A 20,629-nucleotide genomic window follows, 5' to 3' on the forward strand; every position below is an offset into this window, starting at 1 on the left:
AAAATTAAAACTACTCATGATGTTATTATGAGGACTGAATGAGAAAATTTCAGGTATACGGTAACCTCAATAAAAGGAGGTATTACTGTTTGTTTAACATCTGTATTTTTAATACCTTAGCTCTAATCCATTTTCAGTTTTCTAGATGAAAATAAGATCTAAATGCTTGGTCAGTGTCTACTGTCAGACCCTTGAGAATGGTCTTTGTGAGAAGTCCTGGGTTCTGGGGGAGGGTGGGCTGAGTTTCTGATGAACAGGTTCTGATGGGAGGAAAGAATGGAATAGGATTATGGGGATGCTAAAGACAGATTTTGTCCACTTTATCATTTGGCTTTAAAAGCATCCCAGCCAGGGTGTTTGGTACTGGGAAGTGGCCACCTTAGGAAAGCTAGCTAAGGAACTAATCCAAGTTGAGGATAATATCTCAATTTCTAAAAAGCTATAAAGCTAGACTGGGGTATCTTTAATACATGCTCCAGAGAACCACACGTGATATCTATTGAAGGGCCACATCAAAAGTAAGGATCGAACACAAACCAGCAAGCCTCGAGGACCGGGGAGGCCAATAGCTCCTTTTTCTCCCAAATCTCCAGATTCTCCCTGTCAAACAAAACAATGAAACATGTCCTTATTAGGGTTATTAGTATTATTTTTTTGTAAATGAAATTAGCAGTGATGGTACTAAGATAATAGTTAGTTATACAACTGCATCCATGTCACTGTATCAAACACAGTGACAAATGGCTTTGTGGTCAGGACTGAGAGTTGTATACACAATGCAAGGAATTGGCTGTTGTTGGCTAGTGAGGTCTCCTCCACTGATGAATGAAGTCCCAGCCAGTCTGATGCATTGTTAAGTGCAAGTTGCCATCTTGGCAGCTCTGTACCACGAGCCACACCCTTGGAAATGTCTTCTGTGAGTCAAAGAGGAAGCTCTGGACTGTTTTAAAAAAATTAACAAAACTGTTTTCCAAGATGATCCATCAAATCATCTGGCCACTGCAAAGACAACAGACTTCTTAATCTAGTTTCAAGTGCTAATCAAGATAACCAAGTCAGCACGACATTCATGGCAATAGTTTCTGACTTCTGAGTAGTAGAACATCTACTGTGGGTTATAAATCAATCTCAGGATTATGTGGAGTAAAGTCCAGCTACTTGGGAAAGTGAACACTGCTTTACAAAAGAAGGTTAACTTCTTTTCTTAAAAAAACAAAAACAAAAAAAAAACTTAACATTTTAGGTTTTACATTTACATAAATGACAAGGTAGTATGGAGAGTTTCCATACACTCTACACCTAGCTTCCCTTATTGTTAGCATTATGTTTGTTACATTATTAGGGACCAATTTTCACAATGCATAAATGAATACTGATTCAATCTTATTAACTAAAGCCCATACTTTATTCAGCTTTTTTTTTTTTTTAAAGCTTTTACCTGATATCCTTTTTCTCTTCCAGGATCCTATACAGGATGCCACATCATGTCTTTTTAAGTTCCTTTAGACTGTGACACGGTTTTTCGAATTTTCTTTGTTTTTGAGGACCTTGACAATATTGAGGAGTACTGCTGAGGTATGCTGTAGAATGTCCCTCACTTGGGGTTTTTCTTATGATTACGTTGGATTTTATAGGTTTAAGGGGTAAAGAGCACAGAGGTAAAGTGCCATGCTCCTCACGACCTAACAAGAGAACATTCTATCAACATGGCTATCACTATTGATGTTAACCTTGACCATTTGGCTGAGGTAGTGTTAGTCACATTTCTCTACTATCTAGTTATCCACCCCCAATCTTTCCCTAATGTACTCTTTAGAAGAAGGAGTGTAGAAGTGTGCACAGCCTACACTTAGGGAGTGGGAGTGGTTAATTCATTTTTAAGGACAGAAAAGCAACCCAGTTAAGTGTGAGAAGTGCAAATGGACAAATGTCCAGAAGCATTGAACTCTGAGAGTAAAATAGGGTTCCACGGCTGGGTAGCAGAAGATCACCTTTCTTTCAGGTTAGTGGCTCTCAAGGTACGCTCTGGGGGCCATCTGCCTCACAACTACTTTAGGTCCACATGCAAAGGAAATTCCTGGACTCCACTGGTATGGTCTCTGATAATGGAGCCCAAGAATATGCCTATTTAAATAAGCTTCTCTGCTGATTCTTATACTCAGTAAAATTTGAGAACATCTACTTTAAGGTAGAGATATAAGTGAAGCCATATGGCTTAAACAAGGTCACTTTTATTATTGGTACAGTCAGGTGTTGAGCCCAGGATTAATAAGTTGCTTGTGTCCCTGGGTACTTGAGATTTTTGGAGTAAGGTATGAGTAAGGTAGAAGTAAGTGTTTGGGGCTCATCTCAGTTAACAATGAATCCAGATGACTTCATTTATCTTGGGACTTCCCAAAGGACTTGGGTTTGCTTTGAGGGTCCTTTTTTTCCAAATTCTTGCCTCTTCCTCTTGAAACGTCCGTCTTATTAATAATGATCTTTTAGGCACAACTACCCTGCTCCGATCTATCTCCTTCCACACTCTCACCTATGACTGGCCCTAGGAGCCCTCCATTCCTGCCTACCTTGCTCCTGGTCCTTTTTGTTGCAGCCTATGGAGTGCTTTCATTCCACAAACAAACCTTCTCTATGCATCCATGACATCTGCACACAGACATACATCCTACCTCACTGTAAGATAAACTTGGTTCTCATCTGGGACACCACTTCCCCTGCAGCCTTCTCCAAGGGCAAGAAGGCAGCATTGTTTCTGTTCCAAACTTTCCTTTCCCGACCACTATTGCTACACTGCATGCTCTAGCAATCCTTTCCTGTCGGTGTTGATTATCCCTGTCATCCACATTTCACCCTCCAGTCAATGGTCCTTGCAGCCTGACTGCTGGCCTCCGTCATTTCAGCCCTTCTTAGCGTTCTCCATTACAAAGCTGACCCCTCTTCTTATGTTCTCATTCTCATCTTGTGGTAAGACATTTCTCCATTAATTATCTACTCTGATTCCTCTCTCTGTGCTCAGACACACACTACCATCTCTCCTATCACTGAAAACAAATACCCAGCTTCAATCAGTTCTAGACTGGTAGTTAATATCCTCTCCCTGCCCCCAAGTCTTGCTTCTTCAAAGAGTAGTTTATGACCCTGAGTCCATTTCCTCCTCATCAACAAAATTGTTCAGTCCTTTGTAGGCTGTCTCCTTTTCTTTACCCTCCTCTCAAATGCTACTTTTTTGAAACTGTTCTTTGGAGCATCTTAGCCACCAGAGGCAATGGCTTCTTCACTCCCCCTTCCTTATCTGTTCTGAACTAGCTGATACACTTGACCTCTCCTTCTTCAACTCTTCCTCTCAGCATCAAGTGTGCATTTCTGTTTCTTTCCCCTCCTTTCTAACGATTTATTGTCTCCTGTTACACTTCTTATAAATAGACATCACTAAGAGTCTTTTTAAAAATCCAAATGCCTCTGAAACCTACATCTCTGACCAGCCATAAACCCTTTCCTCTATTACCCAAACCAAGTGGTTCCCTTCATTTCTACCTTTCTCATGACTTTCCTACTTCTGGGATGGTGCGACACTCATGCAGGAAGCCCTGCATGTACCCCTCTTCTCTATACCTTAGTTTCCTATTAGAAGAGTCTTCCGGAATCATGATGAGTTCCTCCTGTCCTCACCCTGTTAAGTCATCCAACTGATTCTTGTCTTAGAGACTATGAGAACATAGCCACTAGTCTTCTAGCTTCCAATCTCTCAGCCTTTAAAATATTTCTACACTGAGTGGCCTATTCAAAATCCTCCCAAGTCTGGCTGTGTTCATACACTCCATTAAAAAATTATAAATAGCATTGGACTTGGTAATTAATCAAGAGAGTTACCACAGACTGTCTTTTATACCACAGACTGTCTTTTATGTGACTACCAGACAGGATCATCTTTTTCCCCCCAAATACCCACTCCTAGGATTTTCCAACCCTGTCTTTCCTTCACATGATTTCTTCTCCCTGAAATCCTCCATGACTCTTCTCTGCTTGCCAAAGTCTTTATTATCTTCTAGGGTCTGCTCCAAGTCTGTATCCGCTATGATGCCTCTTTCCCCAGCCCAGAAATACTTTTACTAACACTATATTTAAACCTCCATTCTCAGACCCATATCCTGTACTACTTTGTGTTACAGATAATTGTCTTGAAAATATTCTAAATTCTGTGGGTATTGATTCCAGGTCATCTTTATTATACAACCCAGAAATTCTTTCATTAAGCAAATATTTACTAAGCAATTATGTGCCAGGAACTGCTCATAGTACATCAGCGAGCAGAACGATCAAAGAGCTCTACTCTCCTGAAGCTGACTTTCTAGTCCAACAGAGTGCCAGGACAGTGACTTTGTCTTTAAAGGTGTTCAGCAAATGTTTGTATGCATGGAGGAAACAAATAAAGAAGAAGAGAGGAGGGGAGGGAAGAAGAGAGGGGCAAAGGAAGGGGCCTGCCCCAGAACAGTCCTCCTTCCCTGAGGTTCCCCCCGGCTAAGACTGGGTGTAGCCCCTCATGAAATTATGCCGAGCTGGAATCGTTGACCTCATTGTGGTCCACACCCAAGTCCTTAGATGTTGCTGGCTCTCGAAGAATTAAGCCAGGGTGTAGGGGCAATAAGATATCCTCCTTTGTGTTGAAAGGGCTCTGGCTAATACAGCCAGGCACACTTATTTTGAGGAGAAAACCTGAACTTTGGTGGGCTTCAAGACTGTGACCTACTTTATTTCCTTGGCTTCCCGAATGGCCTGGACTCCCTGCTTCTCCTCCTGGTCCTGGAGGCCCCTGAAACAAAACAAGGATTGCAAATATAGCAGAACATAAAGCAACTTTCCCTTAGACCCTTTGTGTCTCTTCTAAGAGGAAAATGAACCACAGATGGGAAAAGAATTATGGATTTACCGATTTCTGCTCTGGAAAAAAGTATCACAGCTGTCACATAAAAACTAGTAAATAAAAGAAAATTAATAAAGTAATTCATGCCAGATGTGGCCTAACTGATCATGCTTCCTTGTGAGTCTTCCAAAGAGATTTTGTATTCTCACTGTTTTGCTTTTACAGCAGATGTTGCTAAAATGTCTAACATTTAAAGAAGGCATCCCAAATGACATTTGTCTTTAACTGTATTCTATCCGGTTCCTTGTTTTGGCAGGAAGCATTTTTTGAAGGTAAACATATATTTATTTGCAAATAATATAGTTTGTACAAATAGAAACCTCAAGAAACTTCCCCAAAAATAATTAGTAAAAACAAGATATGTTCAGGTATACCAGACAAATATTCTGAAATAGTTTTTCCCTTTCCTACTGATAAATTAGAAAAGTAAATGTACATAAATCCCCATTTGCCATTAGAATAAAAAAATTGTAAAACGTGTAGAATTTAACAAGAAAGATAAAGACCTATATAAAGAAAGCTTTAAGATTTTATTGAAGAACATAACAACAAAAGTTAAACAGATGGATAAACATACCACACATCGATATGGAAAATCCATTTGATATAATAGAAGTCTCTTTAGCTTTCTAGAAAGCATGTTTTATTGGAAAAGCTTTAGAGCTTTAGAGCTAAACATTTAAAAATCTCAATTCAGAGACAGCCCAACTGCCTTCCTATGTTACTTACACTTGGGATCAGATTTTTCCTTTGGGATATCCAAACATATGGCAACAGAAATCTCTTTTCGTTAAAATGTTTAGATAGGTACTTGTAATAATCCCAACACCAGTGAATTGAAATCATTTTCAAATTCCTTTTTTTTTTTTTTTGCCATGGTTACTGTAATTTAAAAATAAATAAACCATATCTGTGTACTAGGCATGTTAGCAAATTTTGTTCAGAAAAAAAATCATGACATTAACCTTTTTTATCTTAAAAAAATTAAGAACATACTAAGTTGGACATAAAAAATTTCCTAATAGGAAAGACTTAATAGTATATTGGTTACCAGGGAAGATGATAATCTTTCCACAACCTTTTTTTTTTCCCCCCTTCACCCTTATTTATCCTAAAAAAAGAATCTCAATTTCTTCACCTTCCAAAGCTCTTAATCCTTTCCCTTCTAACTCTCACTCCTACCACTTCATGGAGCTAGCTCCCATCACCTCCATATTCAATTCAGTTAGACTCTCTTCTGTTCTTACCTTATCTGATTTTGATCACGTATTCTCTGAAACTTCTCCATTAATTTCTGTAACACCAGTTACCATAGCTTTCCTGGTCCCTCTCTGGACTCCTCTTAACAAATTTCAAAGCTCCATTGGCCTTTTAAATCTCCATGTGCCCTGAGGTTCCATCCTCTCATCTTATTTTCTCAGTTAATCCCCTCTTCCTGAGTGATTCTCCCATAGATTCAGATATCACTTTACAAAATAACCCCTAAACATATGGATCTCCACTTCAGACCACTCAACTAAATGCCAGACTCAAATGTTAAGATGTCTATTGGAATTGATTACCAAAGATAATTATATTTACTGCAAGTCATATTTGGGTTCATTTTATTAAGGAAGCCCAAGGTGGAAACTAAGAATCATCATACACACCCCCACCTGTAGTTTATCTCTGAAAACCCATCAATTACAAGTCCTGATTCTTTTTTTTTTTTTTTTACAAATAGTTTATTGTCAAATTAGTTTCCACATAACACCCAGTGCTCATCCCCACAAGTGCCCTCCTCCATGCCCATCCTCCCTCCCCCCCACACCCATCAGTCCTCAGTTTTTGTCAGCATTCAAGAGTCTCTCATGGTTTGCCTCTCTCCCTCTCCCCCACCATTCCCCCCTTCTTCTCCCCCTTGTTCCTCAGTTAAGTTCCTCCTAATCCTCCTATACGTGCAAACATATATTTGTCCTTCTCTGCCTGACTTATTTCGCTCAGCATAACACCCTCAAGGTCCATCCATGTTGCTACACATGGCCAGATTTCATTCTTTCTCATTGCCATGTAGTATTCCATGGTATAAATATACCACATCTTGATCCATTCATCAGTTGATGGACATTTAGGCTCTTTCCATGTTTTGGCTCTTGTTGAGAGTGCTGCTATGAACATTGGGGTACACGTGCTCCTATGCCTCAGCACTCCTGTATCCCTTGGGTAAATTCCTAGCAGTGCTATTGCTGGGTCATAGGGGACTTCTATTGTTAGTTTCCTGAGGAACCTCCACACGGTTTTCCAGAGCAAGTCCTACTGATTCTATCACCTTTCTGTATACATCTCTCTTCCATTTCTAATGCTATCATCTACCTTCAGGCCTTTGTGCATTTTGTCTAAATTCCTGGATTCGCTGACTGCAGCCTGACCTTTCTCTAGTCCACTCCTCATGCCTTTTTCCTTTTGATTTGAAATGTCAGGCTGATGCTGCCCACTTTTTCTGAAATTCTGAATAATTTTCAGAATACAGTTTATGGTATTCACTTATTAAAATATAAAATCCCTCAAAATGTTGGGATTGCATGTCTCCATTGTCATCTGTGACTACTTCAATCACTGTATGTTTATACTCAAACCATCTAAAGACACCAAATACTTCTTGTCTTATATCTCCACATTTGTATAAGTTCTTCCCTTAGCTGGTTCATTTTTCCTTCTGGAGGGAGGTACAACCTCCCTGTTCTGATAATCTTGTTTTTAAGATCAATGTTTCCAGAATACCTGAACCTCCTGGCTGTATTGGGTCCCACAGATTCCTCTACTCTGTATGTAGTTCTTCATTCACTTCTTTCTCTCATCGGCTAGATACTAGCCTGTGCATTCCTTGAAGAAAGGAGTACACCCTATTGACTTCTTATCTCTGGAATTTTGTCTCTAGGTACTTAGTACAGCACCTAGAATCTCTCAATCCACCCATTAATCCATCTAGCCTTCCATTCACCTCTCCAGGAATAGCCCCCAAGAGGGATGAGATAATGTGTTTAATTTGATTTTCCATATGAAATTTTTGTGTATTTCAAAGAGGATGAAGTAGAAATATTTTAATTATCCTTAACAATAAGGCATAAATTGGAAGTCTTGCCTAGGAGTTCACTTTCTGTGTTTCCTTCAGATATAATGAGCTCTAGGAGATGAAATAAATTTCAGGAAGATTACCTCATGTGTAGTCACTTTGAGCACATACAACCACAGTGAGAGATTATCTTGTTTCAAAGTCCTCCAAAATAGAAGACTTCTTGGATAGATAGATGAATGGATGGACAGCTGGATGGATGGATGCAGACAGAGCCTGGTCATCAGAACATCAGAGAACCTGATCCTGTTTCGTATGTAGGACCACACAAAATACCAGACTGGCATTTGTGATTGCCTGAATAGGTCTCATGCTTCTTTGGTTACCCAGATAGGTTACCTACTCAAATACTGCTAGTTGCATAGGGGACCATATTTTTAAAGGCAAGGTGAAAAATGCCCTGCAACCCCAGGATATCAAAGAGCCAAAAAGATGTCTTTATTTGAGGCCAAGAGCAGCTGTGGAATATAAAAACTTAGGGCATATAAAGGAAAAGGGCACCAGCTAGAGATCAAATCTTCATTGGCTTTGTTGCAATGGCAGCCTTTTATTGAGTATTTATTGTATGCAAAGCACTGTACTAAGAGGTATATGTTTATACTATCCAGACTTTCTCAATCCTTACAACACAATGAGATACATATTATTGATACCATTGTTTACCAATAAAACACAGATTCTCAATGCATTTAACCCCAGATAACTGTTAATAAGAGGGTGAGATGAGAATTGAACTTGATTCTGACTCTAAACTGAACTCCTAGCCACTCAGTCTGCTGTTTTGAAGCCTGTTTTGAGATAGGATTCCCAAACTCTACTATTCATGCATCAGCTGAGATTGATGTGAATCTCCAAACTTGATGCAGGAGGCTGGGGCCAGATCCAACCTCCAATATGGGGCTTGGGCTGGGGGATCTTTTGCTCATGTTGAGACTCTGTGACAGAGTCTTCTGCAATAACAGCTGCGTAATACAGGTGTTAAGTAATGATATAAAGGAAATGTTTATAGTTTAAATGTTTTAAAAGTTGTCTTTAGATGATATCTTATGAGGAAGGATTGCACTAGGATTTTGGGATTAATGGCTGAGACAGTCCCAAGGACACCTTGACTTTGGATGGATGTGGGTGGGGAGGGGCAAGAGATGCAGGTTTTTCTCATGCCTAAAAGGAATCCTATTGGGGCACCTGGGTGGCTCCGTTGGTTAAGCGTCCAACTTCGGCTCAGGTCATGATCTTATAGTTTATGAGTTTGAGCCCCCTGACAGGCTCTGTGCTGACAGACCAGAGCCTGGAGCCTGCTTCATATTCTGTGCCTTTCTCTCTCTCTCTCTTTGCCACCCCCCCCAACTCACACTCTCTTTCTCTCTTGAAAATAAACATAAAAAATTTTAAAAAAGAAATCCTGTCACTTATTTTCTTGGGGGTAAAACTTTGCCTACATGCAGAACCAGTAAATATCAGGCTGAACTGAAACTACTCAAGGAGATTAAATAAATGCTCAGCGTCTTTAATGTCATATATGAGAAATTATAATAATAAATTATGAGAAAATATAAAAACAAGAGGCCAGCAAGGGTGGGCTAATGCAAGAATAAACCCCAAGATACCTGAGATGTTGATCTTGACAGTGCTAGTCTAGGACAAAGTCTCTAACTTAAGTTCTAATCCTTCATGCCTTTTACACTCCATCCATACTGAATCATTTATGGTTTCCCAAACTCACTTTAATATCTCTTTTTAGATTTCTGGCTCCTTTTCCCAGATGTCTGCCTCTCCATTGGTCACTGGAAAATACCTCCTTATCCTGAAAAAGCTAAACCACTCTTCTGCTCTAATGCCATCCTTTCACCCACCACTCTAACTGAGGTGAAATTCTACATTAGCATTAGCACATCACATCTCAACTATTTGTTTGTATTGCTCTCCTTTATGAGATTGGGATGCACTTTTATATTACTACAGGATGCACACACAGGAAGCCTTCAGTAAATATTTGAGTAAAAGGAGTAGTTGATGGATCATTCAACCTAGATTATGCAGAATGATGAAATTCAATCATCGTACTACAGATTACATATTGTTATAGTGTTATTATTACAATGGCCTTTCTTAGGTTGAAGACTCCTCGCATGCTTTGAGCATACAATGTCCATGCTAAGTTAGGTAATACTTATGCATTATAGTAGTACTAAACACACAGTGCTTACTTCACTGCAGGCACTATTCTAAGAACTTTAATATATTAAATCATTTAATTTTCACCTGATGAAGTGGCTACTATTACTATCCTTATTTTACAGCAGAGAAAACTGAGGTATAGAGAGGTCACATAAATTACCCAAGGCCTTTGTGGGTAGACAGAAAAGTACAAAGCTGGCAATCAAACCTGGGAGCCTGGGTCAGACACTATGCCCCTGACCACTATACTATGCTTTGTCAAGAGGACAACAGAAATTCTCCTTTGTATCCCAATTTGGCATGGAACAATTCCAACTTTTCTGGATATTGCATGACATTAGTGGCTATTTCACTAAAAACAAAAACCCTAAGAATAATCCCAACACCAACTAGAATTAGTATTTGTGTCTGATTTTCCATTCCTCTTCTAGGCATTGGTTGTATTAATGAGGTACCCTATGGTATATCAGACAAAAAGAAAGGTATAAAAGAATATGCCATTCTCTTCAAAGTTATGCCTTCTTTTTTATTATTATGCCATAGACTGTGTTTCTTTCATATCGTAGCCATATACTTGGTTGGATTAACACATTTTGATTTATGCAGAGTGCCCCAACACTGCATAAATTAATAAGTCTTCAGAACACTGTCAACAGAAATCACATCCTTTTTTCTAAATGTATGTCCTAAGAAAAACCTTAAAGCCTACAATTAAAAAACACTCCTGTTATTCCACTTAAATGGCTGGTTCTTGTGTGCTGTATGAAGCCCACGTCAGTGGATTTACAGAGCCCATAAAGAATAACACTCTCTTGTATATATATGATGGTGTTTGTCTCCTGTGGTTTTCCTTTGGAAACAACAATTTTGAAGTCTCATTCATCATGTCCTGAATATAGAAAATTCTACACATCTTTGAAATAGCACTTCTACAGTGTTGACAAGGGTATTTCAAGAAAAACAAGCAAAGAAAGAAAACCATGATTTCTAGCCAGATAAATGGAAGAGGTATAGACAAGTGGTGCCTTTTGACTAATGCTGGCAATGCCAAGAGGTTGAATGATTTATAACTGTGATCAATCTTGCCAAAGCAAGATTAAAGGGGACTCACTCAGAGAAGTACACTATAAGGCAAATGTAATAGCTCATTTGAGTAACAGCCACTTGGATACAATTTTCGATTTTAGAGGAAGGGAATTACCATGCTCTTTGGATCTAACCCATCTACATTTTAATATTTTATATAAACAGATGAGATAATCACCTGATATATGTTTCCCTTGGCATTTGCAATTTTTTTTTTAAAATCCCAATTGGTGGTGCCAGGGTTTTTAATGATTCAAAGATGTGAATGCAAAATAGTTACTTTTCATCAACTTAGTCCTACAATGAAATTTTAAAGTTTTCATGCTGTTTGAAGGAGCACATTCATCAAAACTGGGAGCAAATATCTTCACGAATAGTTACTATTGTGCTTTAAAATATTGTGTCATGAGATATAGGTTTATGCAAATAGCTTAACTATTTTGATGATGAACACATCCACTTAAGTGTTGGACCATTGCCTAATGGACACAAAGTAATAGATTCCCTTTATCCTATTATCCAAGTGCAAGTCCCAACTGTGTCTCATTCATTCACTTACTAATTGATTCATTATATAAATACACATTAAGTTCTGCTGTGTGGCACCACTGTTATTTTAGGTTCTGGGATATAAGCAAGACAAAATTCTAGCCCTCCTGGAGATTAAAGTCTACAAGAGGAGACAAAAAGCTAAACACGTATATACTATAATAGCAGTTAGGCAATGGTCAGATCATGCAGGGCCTTGCTACTCAAAGTGTGGTCTGGGAACCAGCAGTATCAATATCGCCTGTGAGCTCACTGGAAGTGTAGAATCTCAGGCCCCACCCCAGAACTTCTGATCTGAATCTGCTTTTATTTTTTTTATTTTTATTTTTTTTAAATGTTTTATTTATTTTTAGGAGAGAGAGAGAGACAGCGTGAGCAGGGGAGGGTCAGAGAGAGAGGGAGTCACAGACTGAAACAGGCTCCAGGCTCTGAACTGGCAGTCAGCACACAGCCTGACGCGGGGCTCGAACCCACGATCCCTGAGATTATGACCCAAGCAAAGTTGGATGCTTAACCGACTAAGCCACCCAGGCGCCCCTGAATCTGCATTTTAAAAAGTTGTCCAGGTGATTCTTAGGCACTTTGAAGTTGGAGAAGTGATGTGGGAAAGTCAGTCCCATCACAGGGTGTGTCTACTAGAGTCACCTGCGGAGAATTCAAAGTTACTGGTACCCTGTCCTTACCTTCAGTGATTCTGATTTAAATGGTCTGGGGGAGGGTTCCAGGTGGTGGAGTGTTTTATAATCCTCCCAGGAGATTATCACATGTATCTAGGTTGAGGAGCCCTGAAGTAGGTTGTATCCTGGGTGCAATGCGAAGCCCCTAAGGACTTAGATCAGAGGAGCGGCATGACCCAATTTCTACAGAGGAGGAATTCTTAGCCTCACAGTAACACCTGAGCTACTGAGGCAAAGGGGCTAGAAACCATCTTCACCTCTGTGTCTGCCGGAATGACAGCCCACTCGGCAAGGTAAGGACCACAATGTGATGTGGCCGCCCACAATGAACACTGAAGTCAAACCTTTGCTGGTTCACAGGCAATAAATAGCTCCTGAAGAAAAGAAACTGCAAGGACATCCATATTAAAGCCAAGATCAAAGCCAGGTGTAGTCACTTTCTCTCATTACATACCTGAGGACCTTTACTTCCCAGGCCTCCTTTTTCTCCTTTCATACCAGTCTCTCCTCTGGGACCCTACATAGAGAGAATCAAAGCGTTATTTTCTTTCTATAAGAGAACACTTGAATATTAACTCTACTATTAAAGATAGACATGATAAGTCAGTCACATGGACAGAAACTGGAAAGAGAACTCTGCCCATGCCCTTGATTCTGTCTTGATCTGTGAGCTTTCCCTCTGAGCATGTATACAAGGATCCAATCTGCAATTTTGGCAGTTCAGCATTTACAGTCAACTGAATTAATACTGAACAGCTGATATTTTCAGTATTGTTTTCTGATTATCCGAAGCGTATTTAGACTCCAAATGCATAGATTTCTTATATGATAAAGAAAATAATCCTTAATTATGTAATCTGAAAATGAAGCATTAAAATGATTTTTCTATTCAATAACCACACTGAAGACTGGTCATAAGATACAGCATGCGGTAAGGTGAAATTTGGATATTTCTACTTGTAGAATATTATATTGCCTCTTAATCATGGCTTCCATACATTAGGCAGATAAACTTTCATACTGTGTTTGGTTTTTCCATCTCCTTTTAAATGATATCATGAAGAAAGAGTCTATAAAGTAGAAGGGATGTTGTTGTATTATTTGGTTAGAATGAAATAAAGTCAGCCAATCTACTGAAATGCTTCCCCACAACCCCAGTGGCAAATATTTCTCACTTGAAGATAAGAAGAGTGAACCTTCCTCAGCTGGCAAGTAAAACAGAAAAAAGCAATCAAGCTCAAAAGAGCTAGAGGTCCAAGGGGGCAGATTGTTTACTACTCTGAAGTCTTGGTAAAACGTGAACAAAATTTTTCATTTGAATGTCTAAGGATATTTTGCCCAACTTCCATGCACCACGGGCCAACATACAATTGTTAATTCTTTTTAACTATTATGGATTAAAACTTTCAAAAATTATAGAACCTTTGCTTGTTCTGCATTTTCCAAATAGCAAAACCATTTCTCAAGATTTCAAAACAAAGTTTGGAGAAAAAATATGTTCTAACTTTCTATAATCTAACCTTTCTTTCATCTCAGCATTTTCTAGGACTTCCTTTCCCTCTTCAGTATTATTTCAGGCTACATTTTGGCACATGCTTCCTTTCCCCTCATGTGATCAGTGTAAGAGCCAACCATGGCCTCTTCCTCAGAAAGGAAAAAGTGCTGGAGGCAGTTCTCTGGGGGAAGTGAACAAGAAAGACAGGCCAAGGGCCACACTATAGAACACCCTGCTGAAGACTTCAGCTGTATTTGGAACAATTCTTTCCTAGAGTCGAGCCAGCTTTTCTAAAACACAGGCGTCCAAATATGTAACACTGAGCTCTTACTGTGATACACTGACCAAAATTCCCAGTTTGAGGCCAACGTTTTCTTTGGCTTAAGGTCTCCCTAGAACAACCTAGCTAGCTTCAAGTTATCGCACAGGGACCCTATGCATCATGTTTATTCTCTTTTCACCTCTTGAGGGACAAAATAAAGGAGACTAAATGCTGGACAAGTCAAGACTGTGTTGGTTCCTTACTTTACTACTTTGAAAAACACTTTAAGCATCTGTAATTCTGCAAAGAGGTTTGACAAATTCCACCAAAGCCCCAGATTCTTCTTTATGTTCTCACACCCTGTTTAGTACTGATATGTACCTGAGGGCCCTTAAGTCCCCATGAGCCTTCAAGTCCATCTGGGCCTGGGATGCCTGTTTTCCCCTGTGGTGAGAGAGAAGCAACCTGTTAATACTGTTTCCTGAGAATTTTGTCTCCTTTCTTCATGCACAAAATTGTATATATTCAATCACAATGCAGTGCAGGATCTTTGGTAAAAAATATGAAAAATAAAAGGAAAACATAAATAAATAAAAATTTTCTACAACTTCATCAAGCAGAGATAACCAAAGCTACTATGTTGCTACATGTGCTTTCAGTCTTTATACATGCGCACACTCACACACTCCTTTTTTTTCTGTAACATTTCTAATATATTATATCTAACGTGGGCATTTGGCCTGAAAAAACTCATAATTTACTTCACATTTTCTTAAAAAGTCTCTGGGAATCTTACAACATTATATTTATATTCAAATAGATTAAATATCTGTGACTCAAAGTTGAGCATTATCTTCACATTATCTTCAAACTCTGACAGAGATAGGAGTTCCAAAAAAGAGGAAGGATTAAAAGGGCTAATTTAGCCAACTGTTGAGATAGCCTAAGATTATACCTCAATTGTTACACAATGAGATGTCATTAAAGGTCCCTTGCTGATGCCTATTTCTACATCTTAGAAGAAATTTCTGAGACTTTCCTCAATCTCATTTCATTCCATTCATGCCATTATTCTGGTTTTGCTCTCCTTTTGGTTGAAGTCTAACCTTGAAATGTGTGTATGGAAGGGAGTGATGTCTGTTATGATAAACTCTCTTAGTCTTGGTCTGAAAATGTCTATACATTCATTCATAGTTTAGCTAGGTATGAAATTCTAAATTTTTAAAAAATGTTTTATTTATTTCTCAGAGAGAAGGGGAGGCATCATGAGCAGGGGACGGTTAGAGAGAGAGAGAGAGAGAGAATCTGAAACAGGCTCCAGATTCTGAGCTAGCTGTCAGCAGAGAGCCTGAGGCAGGGCTCGAACCCACAAACCATGAGATCATGACCTGAGCTGAAGTCGGACGCTTAACCAACTGAACCACCCAGGTGTCCCTAGCTAGGTATGAAATTCTAGATTAACAGCTATTTTTCTTCTGCACCTGTAAAATATTACTTTGCTTTCTGGAATGTTTTACTGCTGAATACAAGTCTGCTGCAATCTAATTTGTTACTCCTTTCATAGATAAAAATGCCTTTTCTCTCTAGTAGTGTTGAAGATGTTTTATCTTTAGCACTTTAGAGTTTTACCATGATGTGATTGAGAGTGGATTTATTGTTTATCCTCACTGTATTTTTACCTGAGAATGTGTGTTTCCTGAATTTTTTAAGTTATAAGTCATAATTTCTTTTTCATAAATATTATGGATTCATGACACATGTATAATATATCACCAAAATGTACAAAGAAAATAGAATAGGATATTTGATATAGTCAACTTTTGAACAAAACACTCTGAATGTCTAATTTGTATTAGGGTTCCACTGTACTCTCAGTTTAAAAAGGGTTACTATAAATTATAAGATTTCATAGTCAACCAAACAAAAATCTAAAGGAAAGATTACTCAGCTGAGTTACTAGTTTGTATTTGAAATCCAAACAAAGCAATTTTAACAGTATTTGGGCCAACTAGTGTCTCATCATTGATTATTATAATCTTTTAATAGAATGCTCAAATTTTCATTTTAAGATTTGAGGTTTTGAAATTGTAGCCTAAAACTTTTCTAACATTTTGTTCCACAACCAATATCATCAAAAAGTGAAAGAACTTTAGTCTTGAAAGAGATTTACCAGAGCCTTTCTTACTTCCTGACTGGACACAGAATACTTATCATTTGGAGTTAAGAAAAAAAAATCATTGTACCTGTGGGCCTGTGTGTCCCCTTCGGCCATGAGCTGCCTAAAGTAGGAGGAAAGATAGGTACTATTAACTCTGGGGGGAAAATGCTTTTTATATTTAATTTAAAATAGTAATGAGAAAGAGTGAAATCTGGCCATGTGTAGCAACATGGATAGAACTCGAGGGTGTTATGCTGAGCGAAATAAGTCAGGCAGAGAAGGACAGATACCAAATGTTTGCACGTATAGGTGGATTAGGAGGAACTTAGTGGAGGACCATGGGGGAGGAGAAGGGGAAAAATAGTGGGGGAGAGGGAGGGAGGCAAACCATGAGAGACTCTTGAATGCTGAGAACAAACTGAGGGCTGATGGGGATGGGGGGAGGGGAAGGAGGGTGATGGGCGTGGAGGAGGGCACTTGTGGGGATGAGCACTGGGTGTTCTATGGAAACCAACTTGACAATAAACTATATAAAAAATAAATAAAATAAAATATAAAATAGTAATGATCACTTTAAGGCATTGGCTTTTTAAAAAATTTTCTCACATATTGCTTAAAACATTAAATTATCCACTGCACCATGACAGTAAAATGTTGCCAACTCTAAATTTCTTTTCTAAAATTTTATTTGAGAGAAAGACAGGAAGAGAGAGAACATGCACATGGGAGCAGCATGGGAGAGGGGCAGAGAGAGAGAGAGAGAGAGAGAATTAAGCAGGCTCTATGCTCAATGTGGAGCCTGACACAGGGCTCAATCCCGTGACCCTGGGATCAAGACCTGAGCCAAAATCAAGAGTCAGACACTCAACCAACTGAGCCAGTCAGGTACCCTGCCAACTTTGAATTTTTATCCTAGGGCATTAGGTAATTAAAATCATAGACAACTGAAATCTGTACATACTTAGAACAGAATGTGGTCAATACTTTGTCCCCCACTAAACTATTACTAGAGCTGGTCACAAGCTCCAAAATTGACAGATTCCTATTTAATTTCTTTTCACTTTTCCAAAGTACTAATAAATAAGCCAAAAATCAGGAGTGGATTGGCCAAAAGGCAGGAAGCCAGAGAAAAGGCTGGGAGAATTCACTCCATGAACTTTATTATAGATTAATTTTGGAATCTAATGATGGCCAGACTAATTTTATGCCCTTTCCCCCCAAAAGCCAAACAATACGCTTAACTGTTAAAAACTAAAGAATCACCCCAAGCATTCAAAAATTCTTAATTCAGTATGCAAATTAAATTAAAATAACAGCACTATTATTTTACTCAAGTGAATTTTTCCTAATACTCTCTTGTAGAAGGTCAGGATCTGGGTATATTTCAGATCGACATATTATAGATCTGGAAATCACACAGACATTTTATTATCTAATTTAGGATCTCTCAGTAAAGTTATAGCAAGATTGACACCAAGATTTGCAAAATGCAGTAAATATCAGACATTTTCTAGATGGAAATTTGAGAGATTCAGATCGAACTTCTATGTGAGGCCAGAATTGCAGACTTTAAATTTTTCCAATCATATTTCAGTTAGCTTCTATTGTTATCTAGGAAACAGACTGTGTATATCTGAAATGGAGAAATGGAGACCTATTTCTTTAAAACTCTGGTGAGTCATGTTGAGAATCTAAATCCTCTCCATCAGAGGGAGGAAAAGAAATTCTCTCCACTCCTTTAGTACAGGAGTTCAGCTGATCTGGTTTAATCCACTTCAGTCTCATTCAGAAAAATATCTATCAATGATCTACTACCCACAAAGCATATTGAATGGAATCATAGTAGCATAAAGACTTCGGGGCGCCTGGGTGGCTTAGTCGGTTAAGCGTCCGACTTTCGCTTAGGTCATGATCTCTCGGTTCGTGGGTTCGAGCCCCACGTCGGGCTCTGTGCTGACTGCCAGCTCAGAGCCTGGAGCCTGTTTCAGTCTGTGACTCCCTCTCTCTCTGACCCTCCCCTGCTCACGCTGCCTCTCTCTCTCTCTCTCCTAGAAATAAAAAAAAAAAAAAAAAAAAGACTTCATGGGCATGCGTACACACACACACACACACACACACACACGTCCCTCAGGGGATGCTCATACTTTGGATTTGGGGGTGAAGAGATAAACATTACAATATTTACAAGGTATAGTATGGCAAATGCCATAAGAAAGGGGAAGATGGAAATATGGGTTTTGAAGAAAGCAGTTATATCCAGTTTGTAAAATTAGGAAAATATTCCTAGAAGGTATTCTTTAAGTTTATTTATTTAAGTCATCTCTATACCAATGTGAGTCTTGAACTCACGACCCCAATATCCAAGAGGCACATACTCTACTGACTAAGCCAGCCAGGTACCCTGGAAGATATTTTTGATATGAGTTTCACAGAATGTATAGGAGTTCACAGGTAGAAGAAAATGAAAGAGGTCTTTCTAGTAAAGGGTATGTACTTTCTAAGTAATGAAGTAGAGGCAGGAAAATAGGAAATGTATTTTTTAAAAAATATTTTATTTCTGAGAGAGAGAGAGAGACAGCATGAGCAGGGGAGGGTCAGGGAGAGAGGGAGACACAGAATCCGAAGCAGGCTCCAAGCTAGCTGTCAGCACAGAGCCCGATGCCGGGCTCGAACCCACGAACTGTGAGATCATGACCCCAGCCGAAGTCGGACGCTCAACCGACTGAGCCCCCCAGGAGCCCCGGAAATGTATTTGATAGCATTTCTATGACAAAGGTATTGAGAAGAGAGGGGAGTAGTAGGGTTGCTAAACTGAAGGGTTCCTACTCCATTAGCAGAAACCATTGGGGCTCTTAAAACAGGAAATGTACGTGGCCAGATTTGGGCTTTATTGCTAGCTCTGGGTGTGGTAGGCACAACTACACCAACATTCGGTCAAAATAAAGAGCATCTTATATATATGATTTAAGAGATATGAAACAGACTTTACATCGAAACATTTTTCTCCGGTCCATGGTCAGTGTTTGAAACAACATCAATAAACATTTGGTGTCTGTGTCTTTAAAGTTTGACTTTGAAAGAGCTGGATTCAAATGAATCATCTCAACACTGAGAACCTGCTCCTTAGAGGCATTGGGGTGAGTAGTGGTAAGCAAAAATGACTTTTGGACCTAGGCAGGAGTTTATAAGCCTAACAGAAGAGAAAGATTTTAATCCACCATTCATGCACATAATGGAAACATCTCTAGAAGTAATCATCTAGCACTTTCATTAATGGCTATTTGGGATTTAAACTTTAAATGGAAGTCATGGGTTTGAGATAGCTTGGGTAGGTGTGAGAGATTGAAAGAAAACAAGAAAATAGGGGAGATAGCTTCATAATTTTACTTTAAAATTTTTAATGTTTCATGGGGAAGATTAAATCCCAAAATGTCTTAATGGTTGGCCCATGGGCTTGCAGTTATCTGGCAACACATCCAGACGGCCTAACTTACCTGTGAAAGGAAATGTGAATGAGCACAGCAAGAAAGAAAATATCCCCAAAGACGTCCTAGAGTAAGAAGACCCAGACCAGGATGCTCAATCTTGTTGGCCCCCATAGTCTGGCTTTCTGGTGGTTTACCAGAGCCCATTTTCCCAGATAGGTATGGACTGGTTTGAGACACAATCCCCAGGGAAAAAAGCAGGACATTTTTAATGGTGAAACATCACATTAATACTGAATATTAATGGCAAACACTCACTCACCATGATGAGTGATTGCCTGGGGGCACTTCAAGCTGCCCCTACAGTAGTGCCAAGAGAGATGAAAAGGGCAAAGTGTAACTAACTAACAGCCTTCTAGATGGAGTAGGACTCAAGGCCTTGTTTTAGTTTGAGGCTACAGTTGCTTCTTATTATCCATGGCACAAGAATGTTCTCATTCTCAGTAAAGTTTGACTCAGAAGCAGCCAATCTCCAATTCCTGTCTCCCTGCCCCAAGTGCTGTGGCTTTCTGGCCCTGATCCTACATCCCACCCCAACCCAATCCATTACAGGCTGCTGGCAGCGCACCAATTACAGCTTATTATCCCTGCAGGTCTGTCCTCCTCTGTAAAAGAGGTTTCAACCTGCAACATGGGGATTTAGCAACACCTCATTCTCTGGGAACATTTGGCAATGTCTGGAGATGGTCTTCATTGTCACAAGTTG

General features: G+C 39.2%; 1 protein-coding gene across 1 annotated transcript in view; it reads right to left on the reverse strand.

Moving 5' to 3' along the window:
* COL6A6 (collagen type VI alpha 6 chain) overlaps nucleotides 1–20,629 on the reverse strand; it is a 108,661-nt gene that overhangs the window by 44,970 nt on the left and 43,062 nt on the right. The window contains exons 20-24 of the mRNA XM_039242185.1: nucleotides 16,524–16,559; nucleotides 14,662–14,724; nucleotides 12,978–13,040; nucleotides 4,748–4,810; nucleotides 538–600 (exon numbers count right to left, since the gene is read on the reverse strand). Of these exons, the coding sequence (XP_039098116.1) occupies nucleotides 538–600; nucleotides 4,748–4,810; nucleotides 12,978–13,040; nucleotides 14,662–14,724; nucleotides 16,524–16,559 (288 nt within the window). The remainder of the gene's footprint in view (nucleotides 1–537; nucleotides 601–4,747; nucleotides 4,811–12,977; nucleotides 13,041–14,661; nucleotides 14,725–16,523; nucleotides 16,560–20,629) is intronic.

This window comes from Hyaena hyaena, unplaced genomic scaffold (assembly GCF_003009895.1).
Source record: "Hyaena hyaena isolate Hyena2069 unplaced genomic scaffold, ASM300989v1 scaffold_210, whole genome shotgun sequence".
Lineage (NCBI taxonomy): Eukaryota > Metazoa > Chordata > Mammalia > Carnivora > Hyaenidae > Hyaena > Hyaena hyaena.